This window comes from Nicotiana tabacum, chromosome 17, assembly GCF_000715075.1.
Source record: "Nicotiana tabacum cultivar K326 chromosome 17, ASM71507v2, whole genome shotgun sequence".
Taxonomy (NCBI): Eukaryota; Viridiplantae; Streptophyta; class Magnoliopsida; order Solanales; family Solanaceae; genus Nicotiana; species Nicotiana tabacum.
The window spans coordinates 13,915,656-13,933,843 of record NC_134096.1 but is presented as its reverse complement, the minus strand read 5'-3'; the positions used below and the strand labels follow the sequence as shown (position 1 = coordinate 13,933,843).

At 36.2% G+C, this 18,188-nt stretch overlaps 2 protein-coding genes across 6 annotated transcripts in view; both read left to right on the top strand.

Moving 5' to 3' along the window:
- The first annotated feature begins 1,977 nt into the window (after nt 1–1,977).
- On the top strand, nt 1,978–11,667 carry LOC107766528 (pumilio homolog 2). 5 transcript variants are annotated; one of them, XR_012701058.1, is made up of 11 exons: nt 1,978–3,217; nt 5,537–5,915; nt 5,988–6,909; nt 6,986–7,127; nt 7,232–7,339; nt 7,554–7,766; nt 7,844–7,954; nt 8,824–9,018; nt 10,927–11,101; nt 11,238–11,379; nt 11,456–11,667. XR_012701058.1 is itself a non-coding variant. In XM_075234046.1 (10 exons), the coding sequence occupies exons 1-10, from the start codon at nt 2,645–2,647 to the stop codon at nt 11,273–11,275; spliced, it is 2,856 nt and encodes a 951-aa protein (XP_075090147.1). In that variant the 5' UTR covers nt 1,978–2,644; the 3' UTR covers nt 11,276–11,667. The 5 variants fall into 5 exon arrangements, 3 of the variants coding, with proteins under 3 accessions (XP_075090147.1, XP_075090146.1, XP_075090148.1); XM_075234046.1 differs by having other exon boundaries at nt 11,238–11,667; XR_012701057.1 differs by having other exon boundaries at nt 2,065–3,217; nt 5,537–6,909.
- Nucleotides 11,668–15,122: 3,455 nt separating this feature from the next.
- The window catches only part of LOC107829143 (DExH-box ATP-dependent RNA helicase DExH11), a 37,283-nt gene continuing 34,217 nt past the window's right edge, over nt 15,123–18,188 (top strand). The window contains exon 1 of the mRNA XM_075234044.1: nt 15,123–15,519. Within this exon, the coding sequence (XP_075090145.1) occupies nt 15,385–15,519 (135 nt within the window). The 5' untranslated portion in view covers nt 15,123–15,384. The remainder of the gene's footprint in view (nt 15,520–18,188) is intronic.

The following is an 18,188-nucleotide window of genomic DNA, read 5'->3' as shown; positions in this document are numbered from 1 at the left end:
GGGTTCACTTGATTCCCTATTTCTGGCAAAAGATCTATGGGTTGAAGAAGCCCTAGTCCTAGAAGAAGAAGGAGTAACAATGTTGGTTTGGGAAGGAGAACCACGAATAGATACAGATCCTAAACTACGTAATCTACCACATTTTCTACTCCTAACAGGAGTAGTTGAAGGGGGAAGTTCATCTAAAATTACTACTCTGCGAGGATCGGGGTTTGATGAAGACATGGTTATACAAGAAAATAATACGTACTGAAGAACAAGAACGATTAAAGAAGAAGAACATTATAGATTGAAGGTTTCGTGAAACTAAAAGCACATGAGGTATTTATAAGAAAAGGCAACCGTCATGTAAAGTAAGTCATGATGGAAACGTCATAATGAAACAGTCACTTCGTGACTGACGCATCCGCAAGAAAACCCTAAAAATCGCTGAAGAGTCGCAGACCCAATCGATGAAGGCCACGTGGCATATACATTAAATGGAAGTGACATGCGACGCGTTGGTTATGAAGAAGACGCAATTATACATGGGAAACAACTGCAAAAAATTCCCGCCATAAATACGTGTCACTTCCCAAATATTCAATTACAGAATATTCGGCAAGTGGGGGGGACTATCTGTATTGGTAGAAAATAAATAATACACGTGAAATTATATGTGGCTAATAGGGCATGATACGTGGATCACTAAGAAGATGACAACTGGAGTGTAATAATTAGAAGATGCATGGGTTACAAGAGGTACGAACAAATCATTCACGAGATGAAAGGACACAGTTGCTCGAGCCTAAATTGTTTAATAAAGAGACACAAATTAAATGAATCAAGACAATAAAAATGGAAGATTCACGAACCTCAATTAATGAGAAAGAAGTATCGGAACCGTTATATAATCTCCGTGGACAGTTACGATCGCCAATTATAACGGTTCATTTAATGTCATTAATGCTCATAATGACTTAGACATAAAAAGAATGAAACGTTATATTTGTAAACCCTTATATAAGGGAAGAGAATTTCACTTGTAAAGGCACGTTCTAATTCTTACTGGAATACAATTACTTTCTTTTGTTTTCAATCAATTATTTCCATATTTCTTGTCACGTTTATTTCCTTTCATATAATTGAGAAAGTACGGAATTTTTTGGTTATCAGTAACCCGAGTTCTTCTAAAAATAGGCTTTGACCGAGAATCTTATTTTTTGGTTAAACAGTGTTAGTATGGGTGTTCATAAAAAACGAAAAATCGAATCAAACCAACAAGAAAATCGATCAAATTTATTCAGTTCTAGATTTAAGAAAAAAATAACTGGAAAAAATCGAACCACAACGATTATAATATTATTATTATTATTATATATATATATATATATATATATATATATATATATATATATATATACATAATGTTTGTAAAATTATATAGTACATATTAGTCATTTGCGCTTCTAATTGGTAGTTTAGTTTTTTGCCTTTATAATAATCTAGTATTTTCCTTTATATTCTAGTTTGGCTGGTAGTTTGCTAAGTCATGAATCTGTTTCATATTAAAAATAACTAGTCTTTAATTCAATCCTTAAATTATTTATTACTATTTAATTTAATTTAATTATCATCAATATATAAATAATATTTTTTTTCTCATAGAGTAATTAGTTTGATAATGTTATGTTGGAATATAGTCGCCAGAATATGTACTTGGTAGTATAAGTATATCTCATATTTAAGAAAATAACGGGAAAAAATCGAAAACAACATAAATCGAATTGATAAAAAATCGACTTAAGTTGTATGAACATCCCTACATGTTAGTATGTTTAACCTACTACATCATATTAATTAATAGTTTTATTATATTACTGATTATTATTAAAATCTTAAATTTTATATAAATTATATTTTAGATGCGTAATTGTATAAATATTTTTAAATTATCTTAAAACTCTTTTAAGTAATTGACTTCGTTTTAGTAGGTACAGCTCTCAAAACACGGGCTAAAGAATTTTTTCCTCTTTTATGCTCATATAAATATATACACCTATGGAATAAAACTCTTATTTTTTTATTTGTTTTTGCATTTAATCATTTCTTACCTAATACTTACTTCAAAAAACAAAACCCTAAAAGGTATTGATTCGCCGCAAGATTTTTTATTCTCCTCTCTTCCATTTAACCTTCATCATCTCTCTTATTAGCTAACAGTTTTCATTACCTGCTCTATGTTGAGAAAAAAGAACTTTCTTGTAGTTTAATTAGTCAAAGATGGGATTTTTATCAACACCAAAGCTTCAATTTTCAGCTTATACATGTGGGATTTTGTAGTTTTAAGGTTTATATATGATAAAGTTTTGGCTTTTTTTTTTTTACCTTTCTTGGGTTGCTAGGTTTTGTGGGTACTGATTATATTTGTTGTAGAATTAAGTATATAATTGGTCTTTGATCATGGAGCTTTCTTGGTACTATTTTGTTTGATCAAAGATTGGATTTTTATGAGCTTAAAGGTTTGATTTTGAGGTTGTGCACGTGGGGTTTTGTAGTTTTTAAGGTTTATATATATATGACAAAGTTTTGTTTTGAATAGCTTTCCTGGGTTGTTAAGGCTTGTGGGTATTGATTATATTTGTTGTGGAATGAGTGAGTGAAGATGGTATCTGAATTGGGTAGGAGACCGATGATTGGGAACAATGAAAATTCATTTGGAGATGAGTTTGAGAAAGAGATTGGGATGTTACTTCATGATCAGCGAAGACAAGAAGCTGACGATCGCGAAAAGGAGCTGAATATGTATAGAAGTGGCTCGGCTCCACCTACTGTTGAAGGTTCATTGAGTGCAGTGGGTGGATTGTTTAACAATAATGGTTTCATGTCTGAGGAGGAGCTTAGGTCTGATCCTGCTTACTTATCTTACTATTACTCGAACTTAAACCTTAATCCTAGGTTGCCTCCACCACTTTTGTCCAAAGAAGATTGGCGGTTTTCACAGAGGTTGCAAGGAGGGAGCTCCGCTATTGGTGATAGGAGGAACGTAAACAAGAATGATAATAATGGTAATGGTAGGAGGTCACCCATGCCTCCAGGATTTAACTCGAAAAAAGCAGAGAGCGAGAATGAGACGGATAAATTGCAGGGTTCAGTGGAATGGGGTGGTGATGGGCTGATTGGTTTGCCGGGACTAGGATTAGGTAGTAAAAAGAAGAGCATTGCTGAAATATTCCAGGTGCATGCTTCAAACTTTATCTAGTGTTTTATTTATTACAATTTCAACAATGACTATTGGATGTTAGATTCCAAGATTCTGGTATTAAATGCTTTTGAAAGTGCCGCAATTAACAATTGGTATTTAATGCTTCATGAATTTAGCTCATTTATGTTACTGCCCAAATGGTATGTTCGGTGTTGAAGGAAAAAAGTTCAACAAGTTTCCTTTGAGGTGTTTTGGCTGGATTTGGCATTTTTGAATTGTGGAAATATTTTATTGTTGTGGCATGAATGCTAGGTGATAGTTGATTTATCTTCCCATTAAACCGCTTTGTTTACATGATGGTTTGGTAGACACGATGGTTTGGTAGACACGTAACTCCATTTCGCTCGATAATCTCTGCTAAGCTGATGAGATCTGAGGCAGTTCTGCATCTCCGAGGCCACCATTTATCATTATGATTAAAGGGGAACCTTCAAAATTTGAGTTTAATTTCTCTATATTTATTTATTCCTTTCTATCTCAAACTTTTTATATTGACAATCCATCTGGACATATATGACATAAATAAGCATTTTTTGTTCCATATATAAGAATGGTTTATGCGATCACATGATAAAAACAGAATATTGTGACAATCTAAGTTGCTTGGATTCTTCACTTTCGGTGCCGCACCCGTGTCGACACAACGTGGGTGTCGGTGTTGGTGTGGGATCGGTACCTGATATGGCCAACCGATTTTGGATACTTTGACCAAAATCGACGGGGAAAGATACAATGATTTTTGAAATCAAAATAAAAGCTAGGGTGAAATTGAATTTTATATAAGAAATTTCTATGTTAGTCCTTTTTCTTTTATCTCCTTCCCGGGTTCTCCTCTTGATCAATATTTTCTCCTCCTTGGAACACCTTGTAAGTTTTCTAAATAATTTTCATAATTTAGACATATTTTTATAACTCTACCTTAAGATATTTGAATTATTTTTAGCCGAATCCTAGCACCCGTATCCATACTTGAATCCTTACCCCGAATCTTAAAATTTAGATCATGAAGAATCCGACTTCTAGATCCGCACCTGTATCGGACACCTGTACCTGAGTCCGAGCAACTTAGGTGACAATTAATGATATCAAGTGCGTGATTGGCTTTGAGAAAGTGTGGATCCAGTGTATTCCAATAAGATCAAGCATCTCATGTCAATATGGACAATGTTGCATTTCCTTGCTTACTGGGCATGAAAACACCCTTTAGTTCATAGGCGATAAAATATTCTGATATTTGGGGGGGGGGTCTATTATTTCATATGTGGGACTGGTTTTTTGCTTTCGCAGGATAAGAGCAAAATACTGTAACAATTGATGATATCATGATAGTTTATTAACGATGTTGCTTTTTTATGTATACTTGGTACAATGCAGTAAGTTCATAGGCAATATAAGATACTGAAATTGCTATACTAAGGAAAAAATAAAAATCTCTTATGTTGCGAATATATATTTGTTTATAGTGCCCGGTTGTGTTCCCCTTAAAGAAAGTCATAAACAGCTCTATCGTTGTGTTCGTCTAAACATTACTAGCTGAGGAGTCAAATGTTTCTTTCCCTTTTGGGTATATTCACCCATGTCCGGACTCCCGGTCCTACCTTCACTTCAAAATTTTGGTTGGGCGGATGTGCTCCATCCTTCTCCCATCCCCTACAGTGTGATCTATAGTTTCTCTTTTCATGTTATATCTAACTGGTTTTTGCAGCTCAGCGGAGTTTCTGTACTCTATAAAGGGTAGTTTTGGATAATTTGCGAACCTAACCAAGTATAATCTTAGATGAAATGGATCAAGACATCTGTTTACTGCATGGCATCTGATTCATTGTACTGTTGTTATGCTGCTAAAGGCATTTCCTTTTACCTTTTCTAATTTTGGATTTCCACATTTTTGAGTTTCAATAAATAGACACCTTCCATAATGTTTTTTTTTGTAGTGTTAATTTTTCCTTCCAATTATAAAATAAGCGGCCGATATTTGTTACTCCCTTCTGTTTTAATTTATGCGTCTTACTTTCCTTTTTAGTCTGTTTCAAAAAAAATGCTTCTTTCTATATTTAGTAAGAACACAAGATTTAAGGGCATTTTGGTACATTATACACATCTTTAGTTTAAGGCCACAAGATTCAAAAGTTTCCGTACTTTTTTTAAACTCCGTGCACAATCAAACTAAGACACATAAATTGAAATGGAGGGAGTATTATTTTGTCTTAGGAGTAACTTTTTTTACGTTTAATCTGTGAGAAAGAGAGTTTAACATGGTCATCTGATGGGTTTTAAACCATGATAATCCAGGATGACTTCAGCCGTGTGTCTCCTGCTCCTGGTCACCCTTCGCGGCCAGCTAGCCGAAATGCTTTTGACGGAAGTGGTGATGCAGCAGAAGCTGAGCTTTCGTTTTCTTCTTCAAAGCCTTTAAGGTCTGGATCAAGCACACAAATCCCATCTGATGAGGTGGCTGCTTCCTATTCATATGCTGCTGCTTTATCAAGAAGTACCACTCCTGATCCCCAACACATTGCGAGGGCTCCTAGTCCTTGCCTTACTCCTATTGGTGGAGGGAGGGTAGTCAATTTAGACAAGAGAAGTGTTAATAGTCCAAATTCATTTAATGGTCACACAACTGAGTCTTCAGAGCTTGTTGCTGCTTTGTCTGGCATGAATCTATCTAATGGTACGTCGGATGAGATCATTTCTCTGATTGAACAGGACATTGGTTTTAATGCTATCCTCACCAATCTTGCAGGTGGGCAAAATAACACGAAGCAGCATGAATTTTTTAAGCAATCTGAATCCCCACAGTTTAATATGGCTTCTACTGTTCAGTCTGCGAAAGTACCATATTCTGTCGGCTCAGACCTTAATAGTTCTAACCGCCAAGCTGCTTTCTCCAATAATTCATACCTCAAAGGATCCCCAACATCTGGATTGAATAGTGGAGGTGGCGTACTTTCTCAATATCCACATTTGGATAGTCCAAATTCATCTTTTTCTAATTATGGTTTAAGTGGTCATCCTCTCAGTCCAATGTCAAGCCATCTTGGCAACTATAATTTGCCACCTTTATTTGGAAATGCTGCTGCTGCATCAGCTATGGCTGTACCTGGATTGGACTCTCGAATCCCTAATTTGAGTGCTGCAACGTCAGAGCATAATCTCAGCAGAATGGGAAATCAAATGGGTGGGCCGTCATTCGTGGACCCTATGTATCTTCAGTACTTGACAGCTGAATATGTTGCGCAGGTTGCTGCTCTTAATGATCCTTCCTTGGACAGGAGCTACATGGGCGGCAATTCGTATGTAGACTTGCTTCAGAAAGCTTATCTTGGTAATAATGTTCTACCTCAGAAATCTCAATACAAAAGCAGTGGTTCAGGTCATCATGGCTATTATGGAAATCCTGCGTTTGGAGTTGGCTTGTCATATCCTGGAAGTCCTTTAGCAAGTCCTGTCGTCCCAGGCTCTCCAGTGGGACCTGGTAGTCCTATGAGGCATGGTGATTATAATAATATGAGACGAATGAGAAACATAGCTGCAGGTGTCATAGGACCATATCACTTGGATAATATGGAAAACAGCTTAGCATCCTCCTTACTGGAAGAGTTCAAAAGCAACAAGACCAGGTGTTTTGAACTTTCAGAAATTGTAGGCCATGTTGTTGAGTTTAGGTAAACTTGCTCTTATGTGTTTTTTTTCTACCTGAACTAGCCTTGATTCTAATTCTTATGTATCATCTATGATCAGCGCCGACCAGTATGGGAGCCGATTCATTCAGCAAAAGCTGGAAACTGCCACCACTGAGGAGAAAAACATGGTGTTTCAGGAAATTTTTCCCCAAGCTCTTACTTTGATGACTGATGTCTTTGGAAATTACGTAATCCAGAAGGTATGTGTAATTCTATGGAGTATAGATTGAAGTTGAGGTGCATGGTCTTCCAATCTGTCCTGTTTCTCTTTAATTGGATTGTAATGTCCATATTTCTCTTGCAGTTTTTTGAACATGGAATGGCATCTCAGAGGAGAGAATTAGCTGGCAAGCTCTTTGGGCATGTTTTAACACTGAGCCTTCAAATGTATGGTTGTCGCGTCATACAGAAGGTACACCAAATTGAATCTAGAAATGCTCATTCACACTTAAGCTTCATCAAAAAAAAGAAAAGAAAAATAATGCTCATGCACACTTAAGTGTTAATCTTTTGCTTTGGTTCTTATTCTGATACACTAAATATAGCACCAACCAGTGGGCTTCCTTCTCAATATCTGAGTTATGTTAAGTTGAAAATTGTGGTAAAATGTTTGGTTCACTATACAGGCAATAGAAGTAGTCGACGTGGACCAGAAGATCAAAATGGTGGAGGAGCTTGATGGTAATATCATGCGCTGTGTACGAGATCAGAATGGAAATCACGTCATTCAGAAATGTATTGAATGTGTACCAGAAGATCACATTCAATTTGTCGTCTCGACATTTTTCGGACAAGTTGTTACTCTCTCCACCCATCCATATGGCTGTCGAGTAATACAGGTAGATGAGTAATGTGTCTTATCCATTTGGGTTGGTAATTTCAGTTTGATATTTACTAATATTCCTTCATCTGTCAGAGAGTATTGGAACACTGTAGCGATCCAGAAACCCAAAGTAAAGTGATGGAAGAAATCTTGGGATCTGTAAGCATGTTGGCACAAGATCAGTATGGTAATTATGTTGTTCAGGTATGGAATACTCACTATCTATATACTAGTGTCTTGACTGTCTTATTTAGAAGTAACTATTTCCATTTTCTTTTTCAAGAGTTAGTAGTTCGTTTTATCATGTTGTATTCTACACAATATCCTCACTTCTTGACTAGTATGGAGCAATTCGTAAAATGTATCTGAGTTGACGATTCCTGAATTTGTTGTTGATATGGGTACATGTTTTGCTTATTTTCAAATTATGGTAATATTGTGCATTTCATTTCATTATTTGATGACTCTGTCTTGCTTTTTTATGATGTACTAGGAAAACATTTTTGTGTCACTGTAAATGCCAAAATGAGGTCATTGATTTTATTATAAAGGCATTTGGTTGGAGAAGTGAAATCTTTTGCAAATAGTTTTTTTTCCTTCAATTTTGCGTGTTTATTTGTTTGCAAAGTGTTCTATTCTTTTTCCTTCAAAATTTCAACTTCTTTGGAAAACTAAAAGTTTTCGCCCCCTCCCCCTCCCCCCTCCCCCCCCCCCCCAAACAAAACAAACAGAGTTAGAAATTTGAAAAAGTATTTGGAAAAAATTTTCAATCAACTTTCCAACTACATGCACATGCACATTCACCTGGTTCTTTACTAGTGCCAATGTATGCTGCTGTCCTTAACATGATGCTAAATGGGCAAAACAGCAAAAACCTTCCTTTGTTTCAGCCTTCCATTTTGTTTTGCTAAAGCACTAGTGATTGAAGAAGCTGCTTTGGTCAATTAAACTTTTCTTTGTGCTAACAACACTTTGCTATATTAGCAAACATGTCTTTCATTCCTATTCTGAGGTATAATTCGACCTTGTTTTCCTTTTTCTTCCATTTGTTGTTTTAAATGCAACACTTGCAGCATGTATTGGAGCACGGGAAGCCGCATGAGCGCTCTATTATAATTCAGGAACTAGCTGGGAAGATTGTGCAAATGAGCCAGCAGAAGTTTGCCTCTAATGTTGTTGAGAAGTGTTTAACTTTTTGTAATTCCAGTGAACGACAGCTACTGGTGAACGAGATGCTTGGTACGACTGATGAAAATGAGCCTCTTCAGGTTTGTCTAAACTTTAGCCTTGGGTTAAGCAGGATGTTGATTTCGATATGGTTATTGGGTTCATAATATTTGTTACTCCTGCTACTTTACTTTATCCCAAACAAAAAGGAATCTTTTTTATACACCTAATATCATGGAAACAATGTTATTTGTGTATTCGCTGAGATTTTAATTTTAACCTCTTGTATGCCAACTCTTGCTTAGCAGGCACGATTCAGGATATTTTGGAGCATCATAATAGGATGATTAAATTTAAACCTACAAAATTTGTGAACTAATGATTATTATCTTTTGGTGGGTCCCTTGTCAGGACTCTGCCTCTTCTTGGCTCACATGTACCTGTTGAGAAGCATAGCATTGCCTTCTTCCTTCCTTCCCCCTTGTTAATGGATCTTGGCGACGTCTCAGGATTAATCACTAAGACAGCTAGCTGTAAGATCGTTAGGACTAAGTTTGGATAGGCTATGAGTCACTTAAAAGGTTGAAGTTGGAAGAAAAGAGACTTAATAGTTAACCTGGATGGTATGGTCATAGCTGATATCTGATATTGTGTGGCACATACTTTTGAAAAGCAAGAAGTGTTTGGAAGATGAGGTCATTGAACGGTCATTCGTCAAGCGTGCTTCATCTGTAAGTGAGATTTCCTGCCTCTGAATTTTAGTCATTAGACCCTCTAAAGCAACTGTGCTTTATGTCAAACTGAAATTATGGAGTCTTCAATTAAATCAAACTAGATCGCAAGAATGATACGTGCCAGCGACGACAGCTAAACCTCTCTATTGGACTTCCCCTTGACATGTTTGAAAGGACGTGAGAACAAAGATGTATGGTGATGTCGCATATCCATGTGTTTAAACCAAGCAAATCACATATTGGCAGCAGAGAACCACTGGATTTTCTGACATTCATATTATGCTCGTGCTTTTCGACATTCTGGCCTGTTCCTCCCCCCTTTAATTAGAAATAATTCATATGCGTTGTGACCCTGTAACACTAGGGTTTGGATGCTGAGACTGTCGTCTTGGAAAAACAAGAGTAAGAGATGTCTTGGAACATTGGGTTGTTCCTTAATTTCTGTAGGACATCGCTCTTAAAGAAATAGTCCTAGTTGTTGAAGCGGAAGTATTACTGTGAGCTTGTGAGCTAGACTTCTTGAACTATATTCCAGTTGGACTTCTTGAGCTTGTGATGGATACAGGACTCTTTTTCCCTACCACGACTGACTTGGGATTATGGCGGAGTTGGTTGACCGATGAGTTTCTACGTTTGTAACTTCCTTTCTCTCCACCTTCTACCTTTTTTCAATGATCCCACTTTAGATTTGACCCACATTAAGTATCCCAAATATGGAATGTTTTGAGGATGGGCCACCTACAACTTCATGTCGATAGCTAAGAAGAAATCTTTTCTTGAAAGCTTTTGGCTGAAACATTTCTGCTGCTAATATAAAAAAATAAATTAATTGTACCATTTCAAGCTCCATTGTAGCCTGAAAACAGCGCTACCTACTTATTATTTAATACGTTTGGTTAGAGGCTCAAGATTTTTGCTGGACAAATATTTACCCAAGTGTATGCCAAAAGGATTTCCTCAAATGTCGTGAATTAGTTTTCTATGACATTCAACCCTTGCTTTGTGTATGTTAAAGCTATTCAATCATGAAATTTGGACCTTAGTAATATTTGCGTTTTAATTTTTGCATCTATGGGGATAGGGTTCATCTTGGGAGTACAGCCACTGAGCCACATATATAGATGATTTTGATTTTGATAGGGTGGCATTTAGTGCATCATATAAATTCTTACAGTCTTGTTTCTCATGCTCTCATATCCCAGTAGAGTTAAAAAGCGAGAAGGTTTGGTTTCAAATTTTGCATTGTGTTTTCTCATTTTTCTTCTTTTTGTCCAGGCTATGATGAAAGATCAGTTTGCAAATTACGTTGTACAGAAAGTTTTGGAAACTTGTAGCGATCAGCAACGTGAGCTGATCATGTCGAGGATAAGAGTTCACTTGAATGCTCTGAAGAAATACACTTACGGAAAGCATATTGTCGCGCGTGTTGAAAAGCTAGTTGCTGCTGGGGGTAAGCAGTTTCCTGTTTGCATTTGTCTGGAGCATTCAATGCATTGGTTATTCAACTTCAAATACGCTTTTTTAATCAGTTTCAACTGGATATTGTCCGAACGCGTACTAAATGATTTTGTTATGCTGTTTTGCAGAAAGAAGAATTGCTGCTCAGTCCCCAAGTCCGGCTTAGTCTTGTAGGAAAGAAAGTTGTACAGCTAACTGAGGCTTAGTTTGAGCTACCTATCTTCCTTTTCTTCCACATCTAGTGTTTTAGCTCCATACATGTCTTCAAAGGTATGGAGTAAATTGCAAATAAAGTTGTTACATGTACTAGAGAACTGTAAATTGTGTAGTTAAAACATAAAATCAGGTATGCTGAAGCTCAGATGTCAAATATTCGAGATGGCTGTGCAGAGGAAGTCAAGTCTCCGGAGGGTGTAAAAAATATAAGACCGGCGAGGTAGTTTATATCAACGCGATTGTACAAATGTTGCCATGTGGAGAGTTGATGTTTAAGTGAGAACAGAAATTTCATGTATGGTACTGACAATTTTCTTTTATGGCTAAGTGTATTTTCCTTCATCTTTGGTTGCTGTCATTTTATGATAATTCAATGCTTGGAATTAGTATTCTGGCGGTTGTGAGATTTGGTTGCAGTAGATACATACAGCTATGACAACTATTATCTTAAATTCCAAAGAAATTAGGGTCGGCTATGGCTTCTTATTGATAATGTTTCTCCATTTAAACTCATTTCATGTCAATATGAGTTCAATAAACTAACAATTTGTTACAACTATATATAGTAAGACAAGATGTTTGTTACTAATTACCATACATAAGAATGTGATTTGATTGAATGCTAACTCCAAAGCATGTGTTACTACCTAAATGTTTACATTAAGGGGTCGTTTGGTTGGGAAATAAGTTATTCCATGATTAATTATTCCGGGATAACTATCTCTCTCCCATGGGGATAAAAAAACACTATAATCTCAGAATAACTAATCCTGAGATTAGTTATATCATGATTTTATTTCAACCAAATGTGAGATTAATTCATCTCACATTTAATTTCGGGATTAATTATCCCTTATCTCTCGTACCAAACGAGCCCTAAAGGTTCAAGTTGTAAAAGCATAAGAGCCCAAACGTTGTTTTCTTACTTCTAGTTTTATATCCAAGAACAATGAAGTACAATAAGACGTATATGGTTAAATAGGTTCAGAATCGACAATGTAGTCAAACGCATACAATATTATGTACTATTATGCACAACCTCTTTGATCATATGTGAATTTTTCATTTGAAAGTGGTAATTATATTATCAATATCAATGATAGTACACACTTTACCAAATACAGTAAACATTACCATGTTATAGTGTATTAATAATTTTTTCCTTAAATCTCTCGAGCACTATTTGATTTTTATAGTGTAATCAATAACATATTTGTGTAAGCAATATAAAAAGAAAAAGCAAAAAAAAGGACCTAACTTTTGCGTGCAATAAGCATTGGATGTGTGAACTTCCTTTTTTATATTCAAGCACATATAATGGTATGAAAGGATTTTATGTTCTCGATCATATTTTTTCATGAAATATCGATTCTATAAATCATCTCATTTCAGAATAAAATGTCATGTAATAAGTAAATTCTTATGATTTCCCATACCAACTCCTGGCCTTACCTGATAGAATCTGGGAGAGAGGATGGGGGAGGGATCACAATCAAACCCAACCAATCATTGAATACAATCAATAAAATTTTGATAGATTATAATCATAAAAGAAGCTTTTCAAACACTATTTGCCTATTCTAATTAATTGTATAATATAACAAATTTTCCCTAATACCATACAAAATCAAGATTTTTACTATATGAAATGAAAGAGTCCATGGCTCCCCTTTGTGAATATCCTCTCTCTTCTCCCTGAATGAGTTATTTTCTGCTAGATTTAAGGTTTTTTATTTTTTATTTTTTATTTTTTATTTTTATCTTTTGTTCATATTGTTTTCTATAGAGATGGCTTGATACAGAGGTTTCTACTTCTTACCTATAAACAAACCATCTATTTTTTATTTTTTCGTTTCAAACGATCTTTTTACTTTGAAGTGCAAATTTAATCCATTTAATTTATTAAAATTATGTATGAATTTAGTTATAAATCAATATATGCTTAGCAAGAATTGAGCAAATTGGCGAATTTAAATAATCAAAATGGATAATATGTAATAGTTATAACTTACATCCCAAGTAAGGATCATCACAATCTCGAAAATTTCATAAACTCATGGAATATTCACAAAGAGATCATATCAAAAATTCCATAAACTCATAGAATATTCACAAAGAGGTCAAGATGCAACCAGACACTTCTTGACGATCAAATAGTTTAAGAACATCTACAATACCTTTTCATGGAGATCAAATACATCTCAAGGAAGTCCGCATCATCCTATGTTCGAGAAATACGTTGCTTAAGCCCTTGAATTATGGAGAACTATCTGAAGAGAATAATCAAAGAAACAATAGAACTATACTCGCAATTTACTAATAAAATCTCTTTTTCTTTTTCTTTTTTTAAAAAAGAAGGTAAGAATCAACAATTGTCTATACGATAAAAATTATAAGTACAACATTTAAATTATCTAGAAAATAAGTATATTTATATGCCGATTCAATTCGGCTCTTTCTTGTTCAATAAAATCAAACATATGGTGATTTTATACAACCACAACAACAACAACAACAACAACAACAACAACAACAACATACCCAATAGTATCATGACTGTGGGGTCTGAGGAGGGTAATATGTACGCAAACCTTACCCCTACCTTTTGTGAAGATAGAGAGACTGTTTCCAATAGACCATCGGCTCAGGAAAACATAAGCACCACATTAATTAAGATATAGACAAGGAGAGACATCACCAAAAAGCGATGTAAAAGCAGCATAAAAATAACACGATAATAAGATGATAAAAATGATAGAAACGACGGGTAGTCAAAGAAACCTACTACCAACAAATGCGAGAGTGCGTATTAATACTACCGGTATGAACAATCTTGACCACCTACCCTACTACCTAATTCCCGACCTCCACACATTCCTATCAAGGGTCATGTCCTCGGTCAGTTGAAGCTGCACCATGTCTTGCCTAATCACCTCTCCCCCACTTCTTCTTCGTCCTACCTCTACCTCTCCGCAAGACCTCCAATGTCAACCTCTCACACCTCCTTACCGGGGCATGTGTGCTCCTCCTCCTCATATGTCCAAACCACACAAGCCCCGCTTCTCGCATCTTGTCCTCAATAGGGGTCACACCTACCTTGTCGCGAATAACCTCATACATATGGTGATTTTATATTCGATTTAATTTGATTTTTCCATTTGGTTAGATTTTTCGATTTTTCGTGAACACCCTTTTCTTGACTGCAAAAGGGTTATCATTCATAGGGGTGGACATAATTTGGGCAAACCAAGTTCAAATACCATACCCAATAGATATTATCTCATATATTCAACATTGATTACTAAGTTACTATCAGAATACTTTCTATTTGGACATGATTTTACTATTGCTATTTCGTATCGGTCGTATTAATATATTTATTTCTTGATAATAATTTCATTACTTGAATATATAATTGGATGATTGCAGTGAGAATGAGGAACTTTTCAGGCAATTTAACATGAGTACTTTATTTGGATATACATTTTTGTAAAAAGAAGAAATATCTCAACTTATAAACTCAAAACCGAAAATCCAAAATATCCAAACCAATTAATCCGAAATCGAATTTAAAAATCCGATCCAATCCGATCTTATTCGGATTGGATTTAGATTGTCATTTCTTCAATCCGAAAACCGAAAATCCAAATCAAAATTTTCATATCCAATCCGAACTGGTCGAACGCCTACCCCTAATCATTCACCACTCCGTTGGGGGTATTAAATGCAAAATCGTTTAGTTTATGTACCAAAATATTACACTCATAAAATTAAACGGGGCAAAGTGCTAAATCTTTAGGCCCAAAACTTTTTGCACTTCCAAGGTAAAAAAAGAAAAAGAAAGAAAATAAGTATAAAGGAACATCCCGCCGTGACCCTTCGCCGGCAAAAGTATCTTCAAAAATCAAAACTACGTAAACGGCGCAATTTCGTACCGCTTTCCCACATTTTCCGGCAGAATTTCGCCGGAGATATTAGGACACTGATACACTTGTTTTGAACATGTAAAAGAATCAAAAACTGAAAGCGGAGAGGTAAAAAATAAAACATTATAAAAATATGGATCGGATAGTAGCAGCAAAGGAATTATCATTTCGAATAGGGTTTACGGGGCACAGTGGTCACCTCAAGATCGAGCCTCTCCCTCCTGTTGAACGCGATAATCCTCTCAATTTGATTCCTGACTTCATACTCGTAAGTTTTTTTCTCACTCACACTACTCCTTTTTCATTTTAGTTAGAGTTAAGGCGCATCATTTGAATTTCTATATAGGCTTTTGTTTCCATAGGGTTCGAATAATGACCGAAATGTATCCAATAGTAGTGGAAAAAATGATTCCAAGGGCGCTTGCTTAGACATTTTCTAGTTTGGTTGCGATGTATTGTTTAGATAGGTTAGCTAAAAGGCTGGTTTTTGAATGAAGTTAGAGAAAAGTTCTATACTGGAGAGCAATTGGTGGTTGGCTCTTGGGGAAGGAGAGTGATTGGAACAAGTAGAGTAGAAAGAGGGTCATCTATCTTGGGTTCCGTTATTTCTTAACAACTATATTCAACGTGTGTGGACCTGGAATGACTTTCATGGTAGTCTCTACTCCAGCATGAAAGTTCCATCTCAGGGAAGGACACCATGCTATGATAATTATTGTTTTGTCGAGCCCAACTTTTGTATCTCGCATGCCCACACTCTCTCACACAACACAGACTGTGGGCGCATACACACATATTTAGGTTCTCTTTTGAGGTGTTCATACATTTTAGGTTCCACTACTTTATAACGATTATCCTCAACATGTGTGGACGTGGAATGACCTTTATGCTAGTTCATGCTCCATCATAAAAGTTTCATTTTATTGTATGATACTTTCTATTTTGTCAAGCTATGTGATCTTTGGTATCTGAACATGTTAGTCACACACATGTAAAGAGGGTTTGAATCGGAAGTCGTGAGTTTTGTCAACCACGTGAAACCTGTATTAGATCCGATTTACTACTGGATAACTCAGTCAACTAAGGCTTAGGTATAAGGGAAGAAATCACTTAGTTTTTTATACATTCATAGTTTCACTCTCCCTATTTATACATTCAAGATGATTTTCTGGATTTTGCATCTTTATGTTTTATTTTCCAAATTTTGTGTGAATGCACGTTAGTTAATTGCCAAAAAAAGAGGAAAGGAGAAATTTAAATTAATATAACTTATTTATGACAACGAGAGAAACATCTACCTTTAGTTTCAAATTGATTGGGCTGTTTATATGAATACTTTTAGTCCATTCTGCTTTATTTGACCGTTTCATGCTCCTTATGTAACCAATAACCTTTGGGGTTTAAGGGGAGAGAGAAGACATCCTCGCTTGACAATTATTCTCAACTAACAACCTCATTATCAAGGCGGAAGAGCCTCATGACAAACTACGACAAACCTAACATTCGCCGGAAGCCGCATGCGACAATATGCAACCACATGCGCACCTGACAGAGACATTTTTGGAGCGACTATTGGCGCGTGAGCCCTTTTTTGTGCAACTTTCCAACGATATTTTTTCTTCCAATGAGCTCGTTTACCATCCTAGAGTCTTCCCAGCGAGGTCAGAAGTAGCTCTAGTGATTGAAAAAGCGATAGTAGACTTTCCAGCAGGTTCTACTGACGTTTTTGCTTTTCCACCGACATTTTGGCATCGTTCCATCTCCTGGGGAAATCGCCTTTCATCATTGAGTTTGACCATCCATGTCAGACCTCATCTGATGACCAGAAAATTGGCAGCACAATTCCAATAGTTTTTGATGACTTTTCAGCTTTTCCAACAAGTGTTTTCCTCTTTGTTCACTGCCTGAAGTTGGGTGGAAATGGCTAGAGAAGGACTCTTTCTTTTCTATTGAGTTAAGAAAAGTCATAACTTTTGTCATCAAGGTTGTTATGATGTGGCCAAAGTTGGAGTTTGATATAAATTGTTGGAGAATAGATGTTGGCAAGGAACCAAACATTGAGGGCCTTAAGTGCGTATACTAAGAGGAGGAAGAGCTTTTTGAGCACATGTTTAGTAGGATGTTTCGAAAAGTGGGTGGGTTAGCCGGAAGCTATTACAAATTGAGTGTTACAGGCATGCGAGTTAGCTTATGTGAGGTTCCTTTTCATACTCTCTGACGAGAAGCAAGCCACCAGAGTATTTTCTAAAAACTGAAGATGGATGGGTGGAAATTTTCTAAAGCTTGAAAGGTGGAGCAAGATGTCAGGATGCATCCACCCCAGTTTGCTAGCGACGTAGTTCCAATACACTTGGTTGGGCTAATAGTAAACATGTGGTGTTTTTAATTTTCCTAAAAAGTAGGAGACGTGTGGGGTTTTGCAAAATGCTACATGTAGCATACTCTACATGTCAATGGCTTGGATTTTGGTGAGAGAGGGAGGTAGTGTACCAGTGTGATTGATGATGGGGAGATGGGATATTTGGGTGTTATTGGAATTTCGGATTGAGCACTTTCCTTTGGGGGTAAAAGAGTGTGTTGGGATAGGGAGGAGAAAGAGAAGGGATTACGAGGAAAGAAGGAGGAAGGTAGTGCATGTGAGAGTGGGAGAGTTCTTATCGTCAATAAATACAGGTGGTGAGCAATTTAATGTGGGAGAAATAAAAACTAAAAGAATATGGTAAAAAGACATGAGTGCCCTTGGCTTAGATCACTAATATGAGGAATATGTTGAATCAGATTGCCAAAATAAAAGAGAATTGCTTTCACCTTCCTATGTTGAGTAGAGGGGTCATACTTTTGGCTTTTGCTCACATGTGCAGAATTTACAACACTCCCTTTGTACTGTATTGTTAAAAAACATAAGGGGAAGGAGAGAAGAGGGATCGTGTGCCTTAA